Here is a 20114-nt window from a genome sequence, read left to right as displayed (position 1 = left end):
AAACCACTATCTCAAAACATAAGGAAGATGAAAATGTGCTAATTCATAGTAGTCTATTATCCAGTACTCAACTCGCGGACCGCGGTCAGATAAACACACATAGGACATGGAAACATTTGTAGAATTGCAGGAAATTAGCTTTAAAACAACAACAAAAATGTATTTTTCTCCCCTCAACTTCTGTTAAGCTGTGTAAACTTAGCAGCACACCAACAGACTGGGGGGAGGGAGGGAGGGAGGGAGGGAGGGAGGGAGGGAGGGAGGGAGGGAGGGAGGGAGGGAGGGAGGGAGGGAGGGAGGGAGGGAGGGAGGGAAAAAAGAAGGGGAGAAAGGGCTGGAAGTGTAAATGGATGACAGGGAGAAGGAGGAATGTGAAACATTTCTGATCTCGCTCCAGTGACTGTTTACACGGCGGTCAGCTCTGTGACATCACAGCAGAGACTTTATAAATGTCAGCCATGCAAAGGAATGAGTAGTTAGCCAACAGCAAGCAGCACTGGTAGCTAGCTAGCACCACTACCAACAACTTCAGCACTTAGAGGTCAGACAGACAGACACAACAGAGCAGTCCAATCAACCTACAGTCATTTCAATGGAAATTTCAAGACAACTCAGTGACAATGTGATAGCCTTGGCTTTACTGCTCTGTATGGGTGCACTGCAGGTGAGGCCACACTGGTTTTCTGCTTTTCTCGTTGTGTGTATGGGGAGGTGAACTGTACCTGTATCTTACACCTGTTTCTCAGGATGTGGACTGTCTGTGGAGATCAATGTGACTACATTCCATTGATTGTATCCATTCATTCCATGGAAATATCTATCACAAGCTTCCAGGTGGCTGTGTTTGAAGATTAAATTAAATCTGTTTTGATAAAACTGATTGTTTGTTTTTATGTTAGTGTTGTTTTTATTTGTAACTTACTCTATAGCCAATTTGTAATATTTGTAACTTTCTCTGTAGCCAATTTGTAATATTTGTAAATTACTCTAGATCAAATTTGTAATATTTGTAACTTTCTCTATATCCAATTTGTAATATTTGTACAATAAGCTGTTCATTGCATGATGTACCAGTATTGTACACTGCATATTCCAATTCTAGAAATGGGAAAAAAAAAAGAAAAAAAATGTTTCTACACTTTGATCATCATGAATAATAATGATGTATAAAAGAATATTGTGAATGTTTGATGTTAAATTGTATAGTTGCCATAGAGAATAGTTTGAGATGACAAATTATGTTTAAAACAATGACATTGCTCTGTCAGTGAATAATTGAGACCAGTATGTCCAAAGACTGCCTGCTGTGAGTTGGCTCCATTATCTGCCTGTAATTGAAAACAGGAGTATTTTGACTAGACTGTGTTGGACATAGTGTACTAGATAGTGTACTTTGACTAGACAGTGTTGGACATAGTAGACACATTACTTCTACCAAATACACATGCTTACAGTTGGTCAAAGAAAGGATGGTTTATTTCAGAACATAACTGCAGCATTGTTTTAATTATGATGATGTTGATGACGATTATGATGATGGCGACAATGAAGATATTGTTGATACTTATGATGGTGATAATAATGATGAAGATGATTACGATGACGATGATGACGGAGATAATGATGACGACTATGACGACAACAACAACAACAACAACTGACCAACAATTGGCCTCCTACTCCTCTTGCTCTAATCTCAGCCTGCTCTAACCTCTAACCTTTGCCCCCATGTTACACTAGGTGTGGTGTCAGCTATGCCCGGGACCATGCCAGTGCCCCAGCCCCGTGCCCCTGTGCCCAGCTGGAGTCCCTCTGGTCCTGGACGGCTGCCAGTGCTGCCAGGTGTGTGCCCGGCAGCAGGGTGAGGCCTGCAGTGATCTGTACATGTGTGACAGCCAGCGAGGACTGCAGTGTGACTACAGCACTAGCTTCTCCGGCAACCCAGGAGAGTGTTCCAGTGAGTACCAATTGTTTATTGACTTTCAGTCATAAACAAACACAACAGTGCCACCCTTCCTAACAGTAAACAAGCAGCCTCTGCCCAAGCCAAATCCAGGCCTGAAAGATTCAGAGTCAGTTTAGACCAGGTGTGGTTTGCCTTTGCAGTCTGTGTCTGTGTGGGAGGGACAAACAGACAACTCTTTTCTAACACTAAACAAACAACTTCTGCCCATGACAATTAGCAAATAAAGGGAGAGGGTTTGAAGCTGCACTCTGTTTGACTGTCTGTATGTAAGAGAGGGACAAACACACACTCTTTTTAGGGCATTTACTCAGCCAGCTAGCCAGCCGCAAAGCGGAGGGGCTTTAGTTTGCCTGTATTTCAAAACACCTCAACCTCTATTTTCAGTGGTGGTGTTGACACACTTCCCATTGAGAATGATAGATTGCAGAGACAACACACATGGATTGCAAAACAGACTTCTCAGTCTCCCCAGGCCTGAGCTGTGTCCCAAATGACAACCTATTCGCTACATGGTGCACTACTTTTGACCAGAGCAGTGCACTTAATAGGGAATAGGGTGCCATTTGGGCCACAGTCTGGTTTCCCATAACATCACATAACAACCCACAGGCTTGGCAGTAGACATGAGCCTCTTGTGTCCTTACCTCGCTCTTTCATAAGCTCTGTCACTCTCTCTCTCTCTCTCCCTCTCCCTCTCCCTCTCTCTCTCTCTCTCTCTCTCTCTCTCTCTCTCTCTCTCTCTCTCTCTCTCTCTCTCTCTCTCTCTCTCTCTCTCTCTCTGTGAGGTCCTCCTATGTCTCCTCGCCGGCGGGGCTGCCGGGTGGGTTGGTGGGGGGGAGCGTCCGGGTGGGCCTGGGTCCTCTGTCCTGCCACATCTCGGGGTCATCTGGAAATCCTTTCAAATACTTGATCTGTGCTTCATTGAGCTTGCCTGGCTTGATGGAGCAATGAAATAGTCCCAGAAATACAAACTCTGCCCATCTGGACTCCAGGCAGGCTAGAACAAATGCTCAAACTATTTGATAGATTTCAAATAGATTTGAACCCAGCTCTGTTCTGTTCATACCCGTCCAGGTCAGAAGGAGTTGGGCTGTGAGATGAATGGGGTTTCTTACCTGGATGGCCAGGTGTTCCAGCCCTCCTGTGCCACCCAGTGCCGCTGCCTGGGGGGAGGTGTGACCTGCGTGCCCCTGTGCCCTGAGGACATCCGTCTGCCCAGCCCAGACTGCCCACACCCCCAGCGGGTACAGCTGCCTGGGAAGTGCTGCAAGGAGTGGGTGTGTGAGAACACGGACAATACTATCCTTCAGGATGCCATCACAGGTAACATCAAGCTTGGATAACAGTCATACACTAGTCTGGTCCAAGATCTGTTTGTGCTGTATAGCCCACTACTATGGTGGTTGTCATTGACAATACAATACAAACAGATCTGGCACCAGGCTTTTCATCCTCTGTTCTGACGTAGGTTTCTGCTACATCTTTAAACTGGACCATATTTAAAAGCCACTGTGTATTCCAAAGGTTATTTTTTGGTTTTAGACAAGCTACTTGACATACATAAGGAAATGTTCACACAATTGGATACCACAATGACAAATGTTATTTTGTTGATCAAGCTGTAGGACAATATTAACTTCCCACAAGTTAACTTCCGATGACGCTGTCCCCACAGTGACTGTACGCACATACCCCAACCAGAAGCCATAGATTACAGGCAACATCCACACTGAGCTAAAGGGTAGAGATGCTGCTTTTAGGGAGCGGGACTCTAACCCGGAAGCTTGTAAGAAATCCCGCTATGCCCTCTGACGAAACATCAAACAGGCAAAGCGTCAATACAGGACTAATATAGAATCGTACTACACCAGCACCGACGCTCGTTGGATGTGGCAGGGCTTGCAAACTATTACAGACTACAAAGGGAAGCACAGCCTCAAGCTGACCAGTGACACAAGCCTACCAGACAAGCTAAATTACTTCTATGCTCGCTTCGAGGCAAGCAACACCGAAGCATGCATGAGAGCATCAGCTGTTCCGGATGACTGTGTGATCACGCTCTCCGTAGCCAATATGAGTAAGACCTTTAAACAGGTCAACATTCACAAGGCCGCAGGGCCAGATGGATTACCAGGATGTGTACTCCAAGCATGCGCAGACCAACTGGCAAGGTCTTCACTGACATTTTCAACCTGTCCCTGACTGAGTCTGTAATACCAACATGTTTCAAGCAGACCACCATAGTCCCTGTGCCCAAGAACATAAGGTACTGTAACCTGCCTAAATGACTACCGACCCGTACAAGTCACGTCTGTAGTCATGAAGTGCTTTGAAAGGCTGGTCATGGCTCACATCAACACCATTATCCCAGAAACCCTAGACCCACTCCAATTTGCATACCGCCCCAACAGATCCACAGATGATACAATCTCTATTGCACTCCACACTGCCCTTTCCCACCTGGACAAAAGGAACACCTATGTGAGAATGCTATTCATTGACTACAGCTCAGGGTTCAACACAATCGTGCCCTCAAAGCTCATCACAAGGCTATGGACCCTTGGACTAAACACCTCCCTCTGCAACTGGATCCTGGACTTCCTGACGGGCCGCCCCCAGGTGGTAAGGGTAGGTAACAACACATCTGCCACGCTCATCCTCAACACGGGGCCCCTCAGGGGTGCATGCTCAGTCCCCTCCTGTACTCCCTGTTCACTCCTGACTGCATGGCCAGGCACGACTCCAACACCATCATTAAGTTTGCCAATGACACAACAGTGGTAGGGCTGATCACTGACAATGATGAGACAGCCTATAGGGAGGAGGTCAGAGACCTGGCTATGTGGTGCCAGGATAACAACCTCTCCCTCAACGTGATCAAGACAAAGGAGATGATTGTGGACCACAGGAAAAGGAGGACCGAGCACAACTCCATTCTCATCGATGGGGCTGTAGTGGAGCAGGTTGAGAGCTTCAAGTTCCTTGGTGTCATCACCAACAAACTATCATGGTCCAAACACACCAAGACAGTCGTGAAGAGGGCACAACAAAGCCTATTCCCCCTCAGGAGACTGAAAAGATTTGGCATGAGTCCTCAGATCCTCAAAAAGTTTTACAGCTGCACCATCGAGAGCATCCTGACTGGTTGCATCACTGCCTGGTATGGCAACTGCTCGGCCTCCGACCGCAAGGCACTACAGAGGGAAGTGCGTATGGCCCAGTACATCACTGGGGCAAAGCTTCCTGTCAGAGAAAGGCCCTAAAAATGTCAAAAACTCCAGACACCCTAGTCATAGACTATTCTCTCTGCTTCCGCATGGCAGCGGTACCAGAGCGCCAAGTCTAGGACCAAGAGGCTTCTAAACAGCTTCTACCCCCAAGCCATAAGACTCCTGAACAGCTAATCAAATGGCTACCCAGACGATTTGCATTGTCCCCCCTCTTTTATGCTGCTGCTACTCTCTGTTTATTATCTATGCATGTCACATTAACTCTACCTACATGTACATATTACCTCAATTACCTGGACTAACCTATGCCCCCGCACATTGACTCTGTACTGGTACCCCCTCTACTGTATACAGCCTCGCTACTTTAATCATTTTTGAAATTATATATTTTTTTTTACTTATCTATTTTTTTCTTAAAACTGCGTTGTTGGTTACGGGCTTGTAAGTAAGCATTTCACTGTAAGGTCTACACCTGTTGTATTCAGCGCTTGTGACAAATACAATTTGATTTGATTTGAGCTATGTCACTGACATTCACTCTCTGAGGTCTTTTATTGACGGATGTTTAGCATTTAATTGGGGTGAGTTTGGCCAAATGAAAAGACACAATGTCCAAATATAACCACAGCATTTCAATGGAAAAGTCTTTCCAGATGAAGATTCACATTATTGTTAAAATAATAAGTCCTCTTCCAGTGGACCATGTTTCCCATATGCATCCCATATGGCACCCTATTCCCTATGTAGTGCACTACTTTTGACCAAACTGATATGGTTCTGGTCACAGCGGACCAAAAACACAGCTGGTTATTATGACTCACAGATCCAACCAGAGTTAGGGATCTCCGTAGATCACACTGCTTTTCTGTGATACAAAAAGACAAAAAGTTCCTGTCCAATTTGAGGCCAATTGAGTCATTAAGAGACATTATGACATCTGAAACACACTGATACATTTTTTTCAAATAAAACTGGGAATTCATGTCAGATTAGTTTTTTGTCTCTGATTGAGTTGTTAACAGCAGGATGTCGTGACAAGTCACTCATTCCTCATTGTCCTGTTTGTGTGCCTGCTCGAAGCGCACCGCTGTTATTCCCCATACTTATTCTTCTTTTTAAGACAGCTGAAGCAAGCAATCAAGTCTTCTTGAGGAAATTCATGATTCAGTCACATTTCTCTCCTGGTCTCCTCTCTCCAGCCTCCAGATCAGACAGGTTGTGGCCAGGCATGTCTGGTCCCCAGCAAAACCCAGCCTTTAACTGTATAGACCAGAGTACAGAGTGGAGTGTCTGCTCCCGGACTTGTGATGCCGGGGTCTCCACTCGGGTCTCCAACAAGAACCCAGCCTGCCGGCTCGAGATGCAGAGCCGTCTTTGTAAGGTCTGGCCCTGTCAGGTACTCCAGCCACACAGAAGCCACATGGTGAGCCCATACCTGCCCATATAACCTCTCGTAATTCACTCCCCAACTGGCCTACCTCACGTGTCATAGGTTATGTCAACAGGGATATTAGGTTATGGCAATAGAGATATAAGGTATGTCAACAGGGATGTTAGGTTATGTCAACAGGGATATTAGGTTAGTCAACAGGGATATTAGGTTAGTCAACAGGGATATTAGATTATGGCAACAGGGATATTGGGTTATGTCAACAGAGATATTATGTTATGGCAACAGGGATATTAGGTTATGTCAACAGGGATATTGGGTTATGTCAACAGGGATATTAAGTTATGTCAACAGGGATATTAGCTTATGGCAACAGGGATATTAGGTTATGTCAACAGGGATATTAGGTTATGTCAACAGGGATGTTAGCTTATGGCAACAGGGATATTAGGTTATGTCAACAGGGATATTAGGTTATGTCAACAGGGATATTAGCTTATGGCAACAGGGATATTAGGTTATGTCAACAGGGATATTAGGTTATGTCAACAGGGATGTTAGCTTATGGCAACAGGGATATTAGGTTATGTCAACAGGGATATTAGGTTATGTCAACAGGGATATTAGCTTATGGCAACAGGGATATTGGGTTATGTCAACAGGGATATTAGGTTATGTCAACAGAGATATTATGTTATGGCAACAGGGATATTAGGTTATGTCAACAGGGATATTAGGTTATGTCAACAGGGATATTAGGTTATGTCAACAGGGATATTAGGTATGTCAACAGGGATATTAGGTTATGTCAACAGGGATATTAGGTTATGTCAACAGGGATATTAGGTATGTCAACAGGGATATTAGGTTATGTCAACTGGGGTATTAGGTTATGTCAACAGGGATATTAGGTTATGTCAATGGGGGTATTAGGTTATGTCAACAGGGATATTAGGTTATGTCAACAGGGATATTAGGTTATGTCAATGGGGGTATTAGGTTATGTCAACAGGGATATTAGGTTATGTCAATGGGGGTATTAGGTATGTCAACAGAGATATTAGATAAGATCAACAGGACCCATGCCATGCATATATGCCTCATATATGTGCTAAAATGTGTGCTCCTGTCACCTCGACTCTAATGAAATGTGTGCAGTCCTTTATTAAATGGCCGTACTGTATGGTCTGGAGTATGCTTGTGTTGGAAATGCATATGCTATGTATACAACATTGTACAAAAAATGATGTATTATGGTGTTATATTTTTTCTTCAGTAAGTGCATTTGTGTTCATTCCTAATTTAATAAAACATACATGCAACTCTATTCTCAGCAGCCATGAGCTCATCTAGTAGGCTAACATTGGTGATCTGTGTGTGTTTTTTCAGTCGGGCCAGCGCTGCGAGCCGAGCTACAGGTCAGTGGTGCCAGTGAGACTGGTGCACCAGGGCTGCTACAGCACACGAGTCTACCGGCCCCGGTACTGTGGCCAGTGTACCGACGCCCGTTGCTGCACCCCCTACCGGACCAGCACGGCCACCGTGGCATTCCGGTGCCCCACAGGCAGGCTCCTACACCGGGCAGTCATGATGATCCAGTCCTGTGTCTGTCACTACAACTGCCCCTACTCAGCTTCAGGCCCCAATGCAGCTGTACCCTACTCAGCTTCAGGCCCCTATGCAGCTGTACCCTACTCAGCTTCAGGCCCCAATGCAGCTGTACCCTACACAGGCCCTTCACGCTCATACAGGAGCCCTGCCATTTGGGGCTAGACTTGCATTTCGATTCAATCCTCTAGCCCCCCTTGAGAACCTAGGGCGTCCACCGTGGCTCTCCACCTCAATATTTTCCGCATAGGGCTTTTGCCCAGGAGATCTCCACTTTACTACTTACTGTAAGTTATTGTAGAGATCTAGAGCCCTATCCTACCCCCCTTCATGCACTGACACTCCCATACTGAGACATGGGAGCAACACTTATTCTGTGTCCCAATGTCCATACTGGTACACTACTTGCCAAATACATTGCTGAATACATGCCAATTACATTTCTTCCTTCTAAGTGGTATACAAGTATGGATATTGGAACAGAGCCTCTCTCTATCATGGCTGGATCCAGCAGGTGTAACCTATACTTAGGATAGATAGGGAAAGTGAAATGGTCTTCTAGGTAATAAACTGGGACTGAGTTGGGGGATAAAGCCCTGACATGACTGGACAAGCTCTGTCTGCACTAAGACCTCTACTCTATTCCATTTTATCACCTGTCATAGGGTGACCTCATGAGGAATAGAATAGGTCAATAAACCCTAATTAGCTAGGCTGGTCCCAGGTCTGTTTGTGTTTTTCTCTACTACGTGGTCATTGTCAAGCCAAAAATGTGGCATGACGTTTCCATAAGGAGTTGGCAAGTGAGCAGAAGCAGACTGATAGAGCTACTGTTCAGCATATGGAAGTGAAATACTGTAACACAACACGTCTTGTTTACTGATTGACCAACTGTAGTATCATATGACTAGACTAGATGACACCTGACCAGAGTCATTTGTTGCCTTCCTTGACTCATCTTAGGTCCTAGTGTTTCTCCTGGACTCGTGACCTGACTTAGTTGAGTGGATAAGTGTTGTTACTTACATTTTCGTGGATTTATTTTACAGAATGACACCAACCTTTGAGTTGATAGAAACTGTATCTTGACATGCAAATTCCATCTGTTATATCAGTGTGTTTGTTTGTTTGTTTATAAATGTGTCTATTTTGTGTTCTTAGTCAGATGAAATTGTACTTTTATTTTCTATGTTGCTGTAAATATAAACCATTATTATGCTTTTTGAAACGTACAATTGTATCGCTGATTTTATGCATTGTCCAAACTGTTTTCCATCCACAATGCCTTTTGTGTAAAGCTTGAGCTCATTTGTACATTGCGTCTTATTCAATAATTATATTGCTATATTGAGATGTTGTTGTAATTTCTTCTGTAACTTTCCCATAAAACTCCTTATGATTGATTAGTGATTTGTGTGCTTATATTTCAACATACACACTGTAGAGTCCCAAAATCAGAAAGCCATGTAACTCCATTGACATCTAGTGGCTTCTATTGGACTCACAGTATCAGTGCAAATAGTTGTGTGATATAAAACTGAATAGGAAACTGACCGGCTCTAAATTGATGTCATTTATTTTGATATAAAATGACAATGTTGACCTTGATCAAAAAGTTCTGTTCTAGGATTTCCACAAAAAAGCCTCTTGTTTCAAACCACTGTTACAAAACTGAATGAAATAAGGGGTCACTGTGTGTGTGTGGTGTGTGTCTAGACATGTATGATTTCCTGTTTGTAGTCAGGAAACGAGTCCCTACTGATAATTTCAGAATTCTTCTGTATAGAGAGTCAGTGATACAGCTTGTCATAGAGCAAATGGCACTTTCACACAAAACATTGTAAGAGAACACCTACCTCTACCTTTTGCAATCTCAATGTGGAGCTCTGAGAATAACTGAGAAGTGGTAGGAAACTGAGCGACTGACTTCTTCATTCATCTTGAAGGAAATACTTTTTTTTCATTCAACCTCTATTCAGGTTATTCTCACCCGTATAAGATCAATTTCTGTGGGGGAGATAAAATGAAGACAAACTCTTCCTGTGGACAAGTTAACAAGGCCTTTTCACACAAATTCTTACCTGCAGTGTATATATCAGTATTCATCATTGGTCTTGTTGCTAAGTGTTTGGGACTAAAATTATTGTTCGCGAACTGGAAGAAATTCGGAAATATCTATGTTTTTGTTCTGAACCTTGGAGTGGCAGATATTCTATATTTGATGACACTTCCATTTCTGGTTGCGTACTACTCAGCAGACAGTCACTGGAACTTCGGACAAGTCTTCTGCAAGATGATACGATTCTGCTTCAATTTTAACTTGTATGGAAGTATTGGTTTCCTCACATGTATTAGCGTATACAGGTACCTGAGCATTGTCCACCCACTGAGAGTGATGGGCAGGATAACTGGGGGTCACTCTGTAGTTATCACTGCTGGAGTTTGGGTTTCAGTCTGCATTCAGAGTCTTCCTGATGTGTACTTTGACAAAACAGTACCCAACTCTTCTTCAGGGACAAAAACATGCTTTGACACCACCTCGGACTGCTTTACCAATGATTACCTGAACTACAGTATTGCATGGACAGTATGTGGATTCTGCATCCCTCTGCTCATCATATTGGGTTGTTATGGACACGTGGCTGTGGTTCTCTCCACCAAAACCAACATCAACCAAGTGATGAAGCAGAGATGCCTAAAACTGGTGTTCCTTGTGACTTTACTCTTCTCTGTTTGTTACACCCCGGAATCATATATTCAGGAATCTAAACCTGAAAACTAGGATTTTGAAAAGAGAACAGATGTGTCAGGATTGGTTCACTGGCATCTACATTGCTCACCAAGTCAGCCGAGCCCTTGTATGTCTAAACAGTGCCATCAACCCATTGGTCTACCTCCATAGTAATGATGCTCTTCTCAAGCAGATCACCAGACTTTGGGAACGAGCTCAACAGTCTGTCCCTCAGATATTCAACCATCGCATCCAGGGACAAGCTTCAGCACCAATATGAGTTCAGCACAGCATTCTCATTTCCCCCCCACTCATTTATCTATTTCTGCTGTGTTTATTACTGTGCATTGATTAACTGTAAAAGCACGTTTGGCAGCGATTCCAGCTGTGAGTCTTTCTGGGTAAGTCTCTAAGAGCTTTACACACCTGGATTGTGCAACCTTTGCCCATTATTCTTTTCAGAATTCTTCAAGCTCTGTTATTTGGTTGTTGATCGTTACTAGACAACCATTTTAGGGTCTTGCCATAGATTTTTAAGTATATTAAAGTCAAAATTGTACCTTGGCCACACAGGAACATTCACTGTCTTCTTGGTAAGCAACTCCAGTGTAGATTTGGCCTTGTGTTTTAGGTTATTGTCCTGCTGAAAGGTGAATTCATCTCTCAGTGTCTGTTTGAAAGCAAACTGAAGCAGGTTTTCCTCTAGGATTTTGCTTGTGTTTAGCTCAATTTGGTATTTTTTTATCCTGAAAAACTCTGCACTCCTTAACAATTACAAGCATACCTATAACATGATTCAGCCACCACCATGCTTGAAAATATAGAGAGTGGTACTCAGCAATGTGTTTTATTGGATTAACACAACACTTTCTATTCAGGTTAAAAAGTTAATTTCTTTGCCACATTTCTTGCAGTTTTACTGCAACCTTATTTCAAACAGGATGCATGTTTTGGAATGTTTTTTTCTGTACTGGCTTCCTTCTTTTCACTCTGTAAATTAGGTTAGTATTGTGGAGTAACTACAATGTTGTTGATCCATCCTCAGTTTTATCCTATCACAGCCATTAAACTCTGTAACTGTTTTAAAGTCACCATTGGCCTCATGGTGAAATCCCTGAGCGGTTTCCATCCTCTCCCACAACTGAATTAAGAAGGACTCCTGTACCGTATCTTTGTAGTGACTGGGTGTATTGATACACCATCCAAAGTGTAATTAATAACTTCACCATGCTCAAAGGGATTTTCAATGTCTGCTTTTGTTTTACCCATCTACCAATAGATGCCCTTCTTTGCGAGGCATTGGAAAGCCACCCTTGTCTTTGTGGTTGAATCTTTGTTTGAAATTCAATTCTCGACTGAGGGAACTTACAGTTAATTGTATGTGTGGGGTACAGAAATGAAATAGTCATTCAAAAATCATGTTAACCACTATTATTGTACATGGAGTGAATCCATGCAACTTATGTGACTTGTTAAGCAAATGTTTCCTCCTGAACTTATTTAGGCTTGCCATAACAAAAGGGTTGAATACTTATTGACTCAAGACATTTCAGCTTTTCATTTGTTATTAATTAGAAATAATGTCTACAAACATAACTCCACTTTGCCATTATGGGGTATTGTGTGTAGACCAGTGACACATTTTTAAAAATTTCTTTCCATTTTAGATTCAGGCTGTAAGACAACAAAATGTGGAAAATGTCAAGGGGTGTGAATACTTTCTGAAGCCACTGTACATGCATAAAGCCTCTTCTGTGTTAAAGTGACTTGACTCTGTTTATTATCTATCCTTATGCTTTGTTACAAATGCTCAGTCACTGTAACGGTCGTCGTATGGAGTAGAACAAGGCGCAGTGGGTTGAGTGCTCATATTTACTTCTATTTAACACATAAAGAAAACAAGAAAATGACAGTCTTGCAGACTAAACACAGCAGTGCAAAAACAACTTCCCACAAACCCCATGTGAAAAAAGGGCTACGTAAGTATGACTCCCAATCAGCAACAACGATGTACAGCTGTTCCTGATTGAGAGCCATACCAGGCCAACAAAGAAATACACAACCTAGAAAATCATAGAAATACAAAACCAGAACAATACCCAAAAACCACGGAACACCTAAAACAAACACCCCTCTTACATAATTACATATCCCAACAAACCCCGAACCACATAAAACAAACACCCCCTGCCACGTCCTGACCAAACTACAATAACAAATAACCCCTTTACTGGTCAGGACGTGACAGTCACTCTCCCACCATTGCCCCTTGTACCAAATGGTGGATTGGACCTATCTTTATATGTGCAGACAGCTATATTGGTACGTGTTCATTTACAAAACCATATTGGATAAACTCCCTCTCTACATCTGTAGCCTGCTCACCTCTACCACTAGCAGTTACCAGACCCGGTCTGCTAGGTGGTTGCTACTTAAAGTCCCCAGGGCCTTCACCGAGTTAGGCAAGACTGCCGTCTGCTATTGTGGTCCAGAGGCATGGAATAGTCTACAATATATGCTTCACCTAGATGTATTAGTGCCCTTAAAGGATTTAAAACTCTGATGCAAGACTGTTCATGAGGAGTGTAAATATTTCCTGTAGACTGGATTGTGCTGTAGATGTGCTGATTGTATTGCATGTTTTACATGTAGTAATGTTGTAAAGATTACTGCTGCCTTCTTGGCCAGGTCTCCCTTGCAAAAGAGACTGGGTGTCAATGAGCTTTTCCTTGTTAAATAAAGGTTAAATAAAACAAAATAAACATTGTTTTCCATGTATGGTAACATGTATGAATTGACGTTCCTGGTTATTCATTGTATCTAATAGATGTAAATATATTGTAAATCACAGGATGCCGCTGAGGGGAGGCTCATAATAATGTCTGGAATAATAATGTTGCTGAGGACGGGCTCATAATAATGGCTGGAATGAAGTGAATGTGTGTTCGATACCATTCCATTGATTCCATTCTAGCCATTACTATGAGCCCGTCCTCCCCAAAATATTCTTAAGAGTCTATTGACACAACCGTGTGTCAATCTAAGTAACATAATAAAGAAATCCACATCACAATCCATCAGCTTAAACTAGAGATACTGTATCATTGCATGGGCTGCATCTCAATCCACCTCATCCACCTATATCGGCCTTCTGCATCTGCAGTGGAAGTTGGCCAAGCTACAGTGGTGTTTGTCAGACCATGAGACATCCCGAAAATCGGTCTGCATCCGAATGGTTTGGTCTACAAAACTACACTGAACAAAAATATGAACGCAACGTGCAACAACTTCAAAGATTTGACTGAGTTACAGTTTGTATAAGGAAATCAGTCAATTTAAATGAATGAATTAGGCCCTAATCTATGGATTTGACATGACTGGGAATACAGATATACATCTGTTGGTCACCAATACATTTTGTTTTAAAAGGTAGGGGAGTGGATCAGAAAAACAGTATCTGGTGTGACCACCATTTGCCTCATGCAGCGTGACAAATCTCCTTCGCATAAAGTTGATCAGGCTGTTGATTTAGGCCTGTGGAATGTTGTCCCACTCCTCTTCAATGGCTGTGCGAAGTAGCGGGAACTCTAACATGCTGTTGTACACGTCGATCCAGAGCACCCCAAACATTCTCAATGGGTGACATTGTCTGGTGAGTATTCAGGCCATGGGAAGAACTGGGACATTTTCAGCTTCCAGGAATTGTGTACAGATCCTTGTGACATGAGGCCGTGTATTATCATGCTGAAACATGAGGTGATGGCGGAGGATGAACTTCACGACAATGGGCCTCAGGATCTCGTCATGGTATCTCTGTGCATTCAAATTGCCATCGATAAAATGCAATAGTTTTCGTTGTCCGTAGCTTATGCCTGCCCATACCATAACCCCACCGCCACCATGGGGCACTCTGTTCACAACATTGAGATCAGCAAACCACTCGCCCACACGACGTCTGCTATCTGCCCGGTACAGATCAAACCGGGATTCATCCACGAAGAGCACACTTCTCCAGTGTGCGAGTGGCCATCGAAGGTGAGCATTTTGAGGACAACGAGTAAGCAGAGCAAGCAGATTAACTTCCCTGAGACGGCTTTTGACAGTTTGTGCAGAAATTCTTTGGTTGTGCAAACCCACACGTGGTCTGCGTTTGTGCGGCCGGTTGGATGTACTGCCAAATTCTCTAAAACAACTTTGGAGATGGCTTATGGTAGACAACTTAACATTCAATTATCTGGCAACAGCTCTGGTTGACATTCCTGCAGTCAGCATGCCGGTTGCACCGTCCATCAAAACTTGAGACATCTGACAACTGCACATTTTAGAGTGGCCTTTTATTGTCCCCAGCACAAGGTGCACCTGTGTAATGCCCATGCTGTTTAATCAGCTTTTTGATATACCACACCTGTTAAGTGGATGGATTACCTTTGAAAATAAGAAATGCTCACTAACAGGGATGTAAACAAATTTGTGCACAAAATTTGAAAGAAATAAGCTTTTGTGCGTATGGAAAGTTTCTGGGATCTTTTATTTCAGCTCATGAAACATGGGTCCAACACTTTACATGCTGTGTTTATATTTTTGTAAAGTATATTATGAAAGGGGGAGACTCTCAACACGATGGTGTTCTCCATTGACCCCCACAAGTGTCATTGGACTCGTCTGATGGTAACCCATACAAAAAAATTTAAGTATGGAGGTAATTTTGTGTCAACAAAAATAAGGGGTTAAATATTCCAAAAAAACTAAATATTTCCTGAGCTTTCTTATTCTCCTAGATATAGAACAGACACTTCAAAACCTTGTTCCTTGTGATTTCTTTTTTTATTGTATTTTTTTGCCATTTATGAATGTGTTATTCAATGCGTTTCTACGGCCTATAGAGTAAAGGTCAAATTCAATATTTTATAAAATCATTTTAAAATAAAAAATGTTTGATCAAGGCACAAGGCGAGACCCAAATGCACACACAGGAGGCAGATGGTTGGAGTCTTACAATGTTTATTAATCCAAAGGGGTAGGCAAGAGAATGGTCATGGACAGGCAAAAAGGTCAAACCCAGATCAGAGGCCAGGAGGTACAGAGTGGCAGACAGGCTCGTGGTCAAGGCAGGCGGGTACAAAGTCCAGAAACAGGCAAGGGTCAAAACCGGGATGACTAGAAAATGCAAAAAGCAGGAGAATGGGAAAAACACCGGGATAAATACACTGGGGAAAACAAGCGACACCTGGAGGGGGTGGAGACAACAACGAGGACGGGTGAAACTGATCAGGGTGTGACAAAAGGGTTATCTAAATCAAATAGCTACATGATACATGGTATGACCATCTTAAAACAATTCCATAGGTTAGGTTAAGGTGCCAATTGTTTTTTAAATATATAATATGTTAAACTGATTTAAAGCAAAGTGTAGACTGTATTGGTTTATGGCACATGGTATTGAGGTTACAGAGCAATGTGAAATCACAAAATGCTGGTAGCCCTTTCCTGCAGTTACATGACCTAGTGGCCTCATTGGTGGAATGTTATTAAAATTGTTCATAATTTCATAATTAATAGACAAAAAAAAACGCTTAAAATCCTATATTTCTTTGTCAAACGGTTTTGTTCTATTTCAGTCTTCTGTGATGCATATGAAGTGTAATATTGGGATGCAAACTCATAACTGAATGCATTTCAATGCTATATCTGACATGATATCGGTGTCTTCTTTTTTTTAAACGCAATAACCATGTAAGTGAGATGTATACTTTCGTTTCAAAGTAGATTTGTTTAAGACTACCAGGAAGCACTCTTTGTGACCCTGATTTAGCCGACTGCAGTAAAAAGATAATGCATGTGCAGAGGAACAGGAAACAGACTAACTGCCAGCAGAGTTTTGAATATAGGTGTGAAACTCCATTCAAAATGAAATATTATTATAATGTGGTGATCGGCTTTAAATGTGGTGAAGGTTTAAAAAGAATGCATGATACTGTATATATTCTAAAGTGAAAATTTTAATTTAAAGAAGACTTTTGAATGTATTCTTATTTCATGAAACATATATCTCATCCTTTATATGTATGGAATCAAATGTTACAATTTATACTGTATTATAAAATGTATAACATTAGTTCAAATACATGGCGAAGGTACATAATTACAACAACCCAATAAAAACTTGATTCAAAAGATGAATGTAATAATTACATATGATTTACATTTTTTACATATTAGAAAGGTTCTCTACATAAAATACCAGACACTTTGGAAATCCCATTATATCAACCTTCAGGTTTTTTCAATTGCTTTCCCTATATCTGAAATACACTGCGTTACTTAACAGGAATGTCACTACAATCCATACATTAAAATCAGAACAGATACATGGGAATACATTTGAATCCATAAACTAAGAATGTACAGTACTTCACACACCATAGTTCCTTATCACTTCAGTTCACATTTTGCTTAGAAATGTTCTGCAATTTGATGTGACATAACTGTTCTGCCAAGAATAGCCTTGTGTTCCTCAGTAAGAACATTCGGTAAAGAACACACTCTAGTGCTTAGCAGTCATTCGGCAGCAGACAGGAACACAACCTATTTACGCTGCAGGATGTGGCAAGGTCCCAAACGATCTCTAATGACGCACGGTAGTATTGTATAGCATACTATGTTTAGTTTAAACAAAGATCTCCTAGATTAGAGTGAGAAGTGCAAGACCAGAAACAGCACAGGAAAAGCTTCATAAAAGGGATTAAAAATGATTGAGGGCAAAAACTAAGGGAACCAGTGCTTTTCAAATGTCACTGTACAAATATATTTTCAATGAAAATTTGATAAATCAATGTCATGACCTCAAGCAAAAATAGTGGTGTAATATTACAAGAACAAAACTTGTGAAGTGAGGTAAATTACTGTGCATTGAGGTCAATTACTGTGAATTGAGGTCAATTACTGTGCAGTGAGGTCAATTACTGTGTATTGAGGTCAATTACTGTGCAGTGAGGTCAATTACTGTGCATTGAGGTCAATTACTGTGCAGTGAGGTCAATTACTGTGCAGTGAGCTCAATTACTGTGCATTGAGGTCAATTACTGTGGAGTGAGGTCAATTACTGTGCAGTGAGGTCAATTACTGTGCATTGAGGTCAATTACTGTGCAGTGAGGTCAATTACTGTGCAGTGAGCTCAATTACTGTGCATTGAGGTCAATTACTGTGGAGTGAGGTCAATTACTGTGCAGGGAGGTCAATTACTGTGCAGTGAGGTCAATTACTGTGCAGTGAGATCAATTACTGTGCAGTGGGGTCAATTACTGTGCAGTGAGGTCAATTACTGTGCAGTGAGGTCAATTATCTATTGAGTATCATCAACCATTTAAGTAGTTGGATCTGTTTGTTTTATAAATGGAAACCATCAATAGTGTTTAGGCCTATGGCATAAATACTAGAACCCCTCTGAAAATCCATTGTCTCTGTGCTTATCCTATGTCCGGGCCTCACATACAGGATACTGTAACCATTGTACTTTGCTGAGGAGTCCATCACTCATGACGGTCCTCGTTAATAAACCCGACGGTCAGAGAGCACAGAGCAGCCCATCAGTCATTCCCTCTCTCTGCCCTCTACTCTGCCTATTTTTCTTGCTTTCTTGGGTGAGTGTTTTTTTGAAAATGTTTTACTCTAGTTGTCAGACTTCAAGGTTTCTTAACCAAGGCTCTTGTCTCAGTTTCCTTGTTGATATACGTATATGCGGACCCAAGGAAGCCTAGCGCTCGCCGAGGCGGCTGCTAATGGGGATCCAATACCTTTCGTTCGCTTACAACCCGCGCCATATGAAGTCAACCCGCGCCATATGAAGTCAACCCGCGCCATATGAATTCATCCCGCACCATATGAAGTCAACCCGCGCCATATGAAGTCAACCCGCACCATATGAAGTCAACCCGCGCCATATGAAGTCAACCCGTGCCATATGAAGTCAACCCGCGCCATATGAAGTCAACCCGCACCATATGAAGTCAACCCGTGCCATATGAAGTCAACCCGCGCCATATGAAGTCAACCCGCGCCATATGAAGTCAACCCGTGCCATATGAAGTCAACCCGCGCCATATGAAGTCAACCCGTGCCATATGAAGTCAACCCGCACCATATGAAGTCAACCCGCGCCATATGAAGTCAACCCACACCATATGAAGTCAACCCGCGCCATATGAAGTTAACCCGCACCATATGAAGTCAACCCGCGCCATATGAAGTCAACCCGTGCCATATGAAGTCAACCCGCACCATATGAAAGGCCACACTTGTGTGGTGACCCAAAGGATCATTACAGTACTGTAACACACTGTGCAAGCAGCAAATCATTACAACAAAATACACCCAACAGTCTTATTGAGATTAGGGAGGCAACGTCCTGAGGGAGTACTGATTGTGTTTAAAATCAAACAGATTATTATTTTCCATATTTCCTATTGTTTTGGTGCGCTAAGGTTTTTACTCAGTAAATGAGCTGTAGTGATATGTTTGAGTTTAGCTGGCTGCCATCCATGACTGTGTGAGAGATAGGGATAGTGGTAAATTAGTTGATCCTGACAAAGTAAGTGGAAAAGTTTAGTGAAGGAAAATGCCCCTTTACAATCCAAAAGGGTAACATGAGATGGTACCTTACTAAACTATTTACAATAGGAGCAGATCATTTGGGGCTTGTTTTTAAAATGAGGCATGGCTTTGTTTTGCTGCCAAATTAAACCACCATCCATTGCTTTTTACATTACCACTGTATATCGAGACATCCCAAGATTTCACTGAATTCTTTTGGGGCCTCACGTCAAGAATGGAGCTTGGGTATGGTACTGACTGCAGCAACACCATGCTTCTGTAGCAGACGTTACACGTACAGCTAATGGTAGGCTATACATTTTGATGTGCATGCAGTAATATGCTGTATAATTCATCATGTGTCATATTTTTGAATTTGTCTGCTGCATAACACAGTCAGTATTGGTTGGATAGAAAATATTATTGTGTTTTGTTGGTTTTATGATTGCAGCCCATAGTAAGCTCCAGTCATTAAAAACATATTTGTTTAAACTTTTAATGTTACACACCCTTTCAAATCAAATCAAATCAAAATGTATTGGTCGCGTACACAGATTTGAAGATGTTATCGCAGGTGCAGCGAAATGCTTGTGTTTCTA

The 20114-nt window shown here is 42.2% G+C and overlaps 1 protein-coding gene and 1 pseudogene across 1 annotated transcript; both read left to right on the top strand.

The window, feature by feature from the left end:
• Window positions 1–476: 476 nt before the first annotated feature.
• On the top strand, window positions 477–9597 carry LOC106572617 (CCN family member 2). Its single transcript, XM_014146956.3, has 5 exons — window positions 477–664; window positions 1741–1957; window positions 3041–3289; window positions 6396–6619; window positions 7976–9597. The coding sequence occupies exons 1-5, from the start codon at window positions 593–595 to the stop codon at window positions 8357–8359; spliced, it is 1146 nt and encodes a 381-aa protein (XP_014002431.1). The 5' UTR covers window positions 477–592; the 3' UTR covers window positions 8360–9597.
• Window positions 9598–9914: 317 nt separating this feature from the next.
• On the top strand, window positions 9915–12687 carry LOC106572618 (P2Y purinoceptor 1-like; annotated as a pseudogene).
• Window positions 12688–20114: the final 7427 nt, after the last annotated feature.

Source organism: Salmo salar, chromosome 15 (assembly GCF_965601325.2).
Source record: "Salmo salar chromosome 15, fSalSal1, whole genome shotgun sequence".
Classification (NCBI taxonomy): domain Eukaryota; kingdom Metazoa; phylum Chordata; class Actinopteri; order Salmoniformes; family Salmonidae; genus Salmo; species Salmo salar.
This window is presented reverse-complemented; position numbering and strand designations above follow the sequence as displayed.

What these genes read in the sequence shown, in the direction of transcription:
- LOC106572617 (XM_014146956.3), top strand. Translation starts at nt 593, where the DNA reads ATGGAAATTTCAAGACAACTCAGTGACAATGTGATAGCCTTGGCTTTA. An exon ending in TCTGTATGGGTGCACTGCAG is followed by an intron (nt 665 to 1,740) that starts GTGAGGCCACAC and finishes ATGTTACACTAG; the next exon opens with GTGTGGTGTCAGCTATGCCC. An exon ending in CAACCCAGGAGAGTGTTCCA is followed by an intron (nt 1,958 to 3,040) that starts GTGAGTACCAAT and finishes ATACCCGTCCAG; the next exon opens with GTCAGAAGGAGTTGGGCTGT.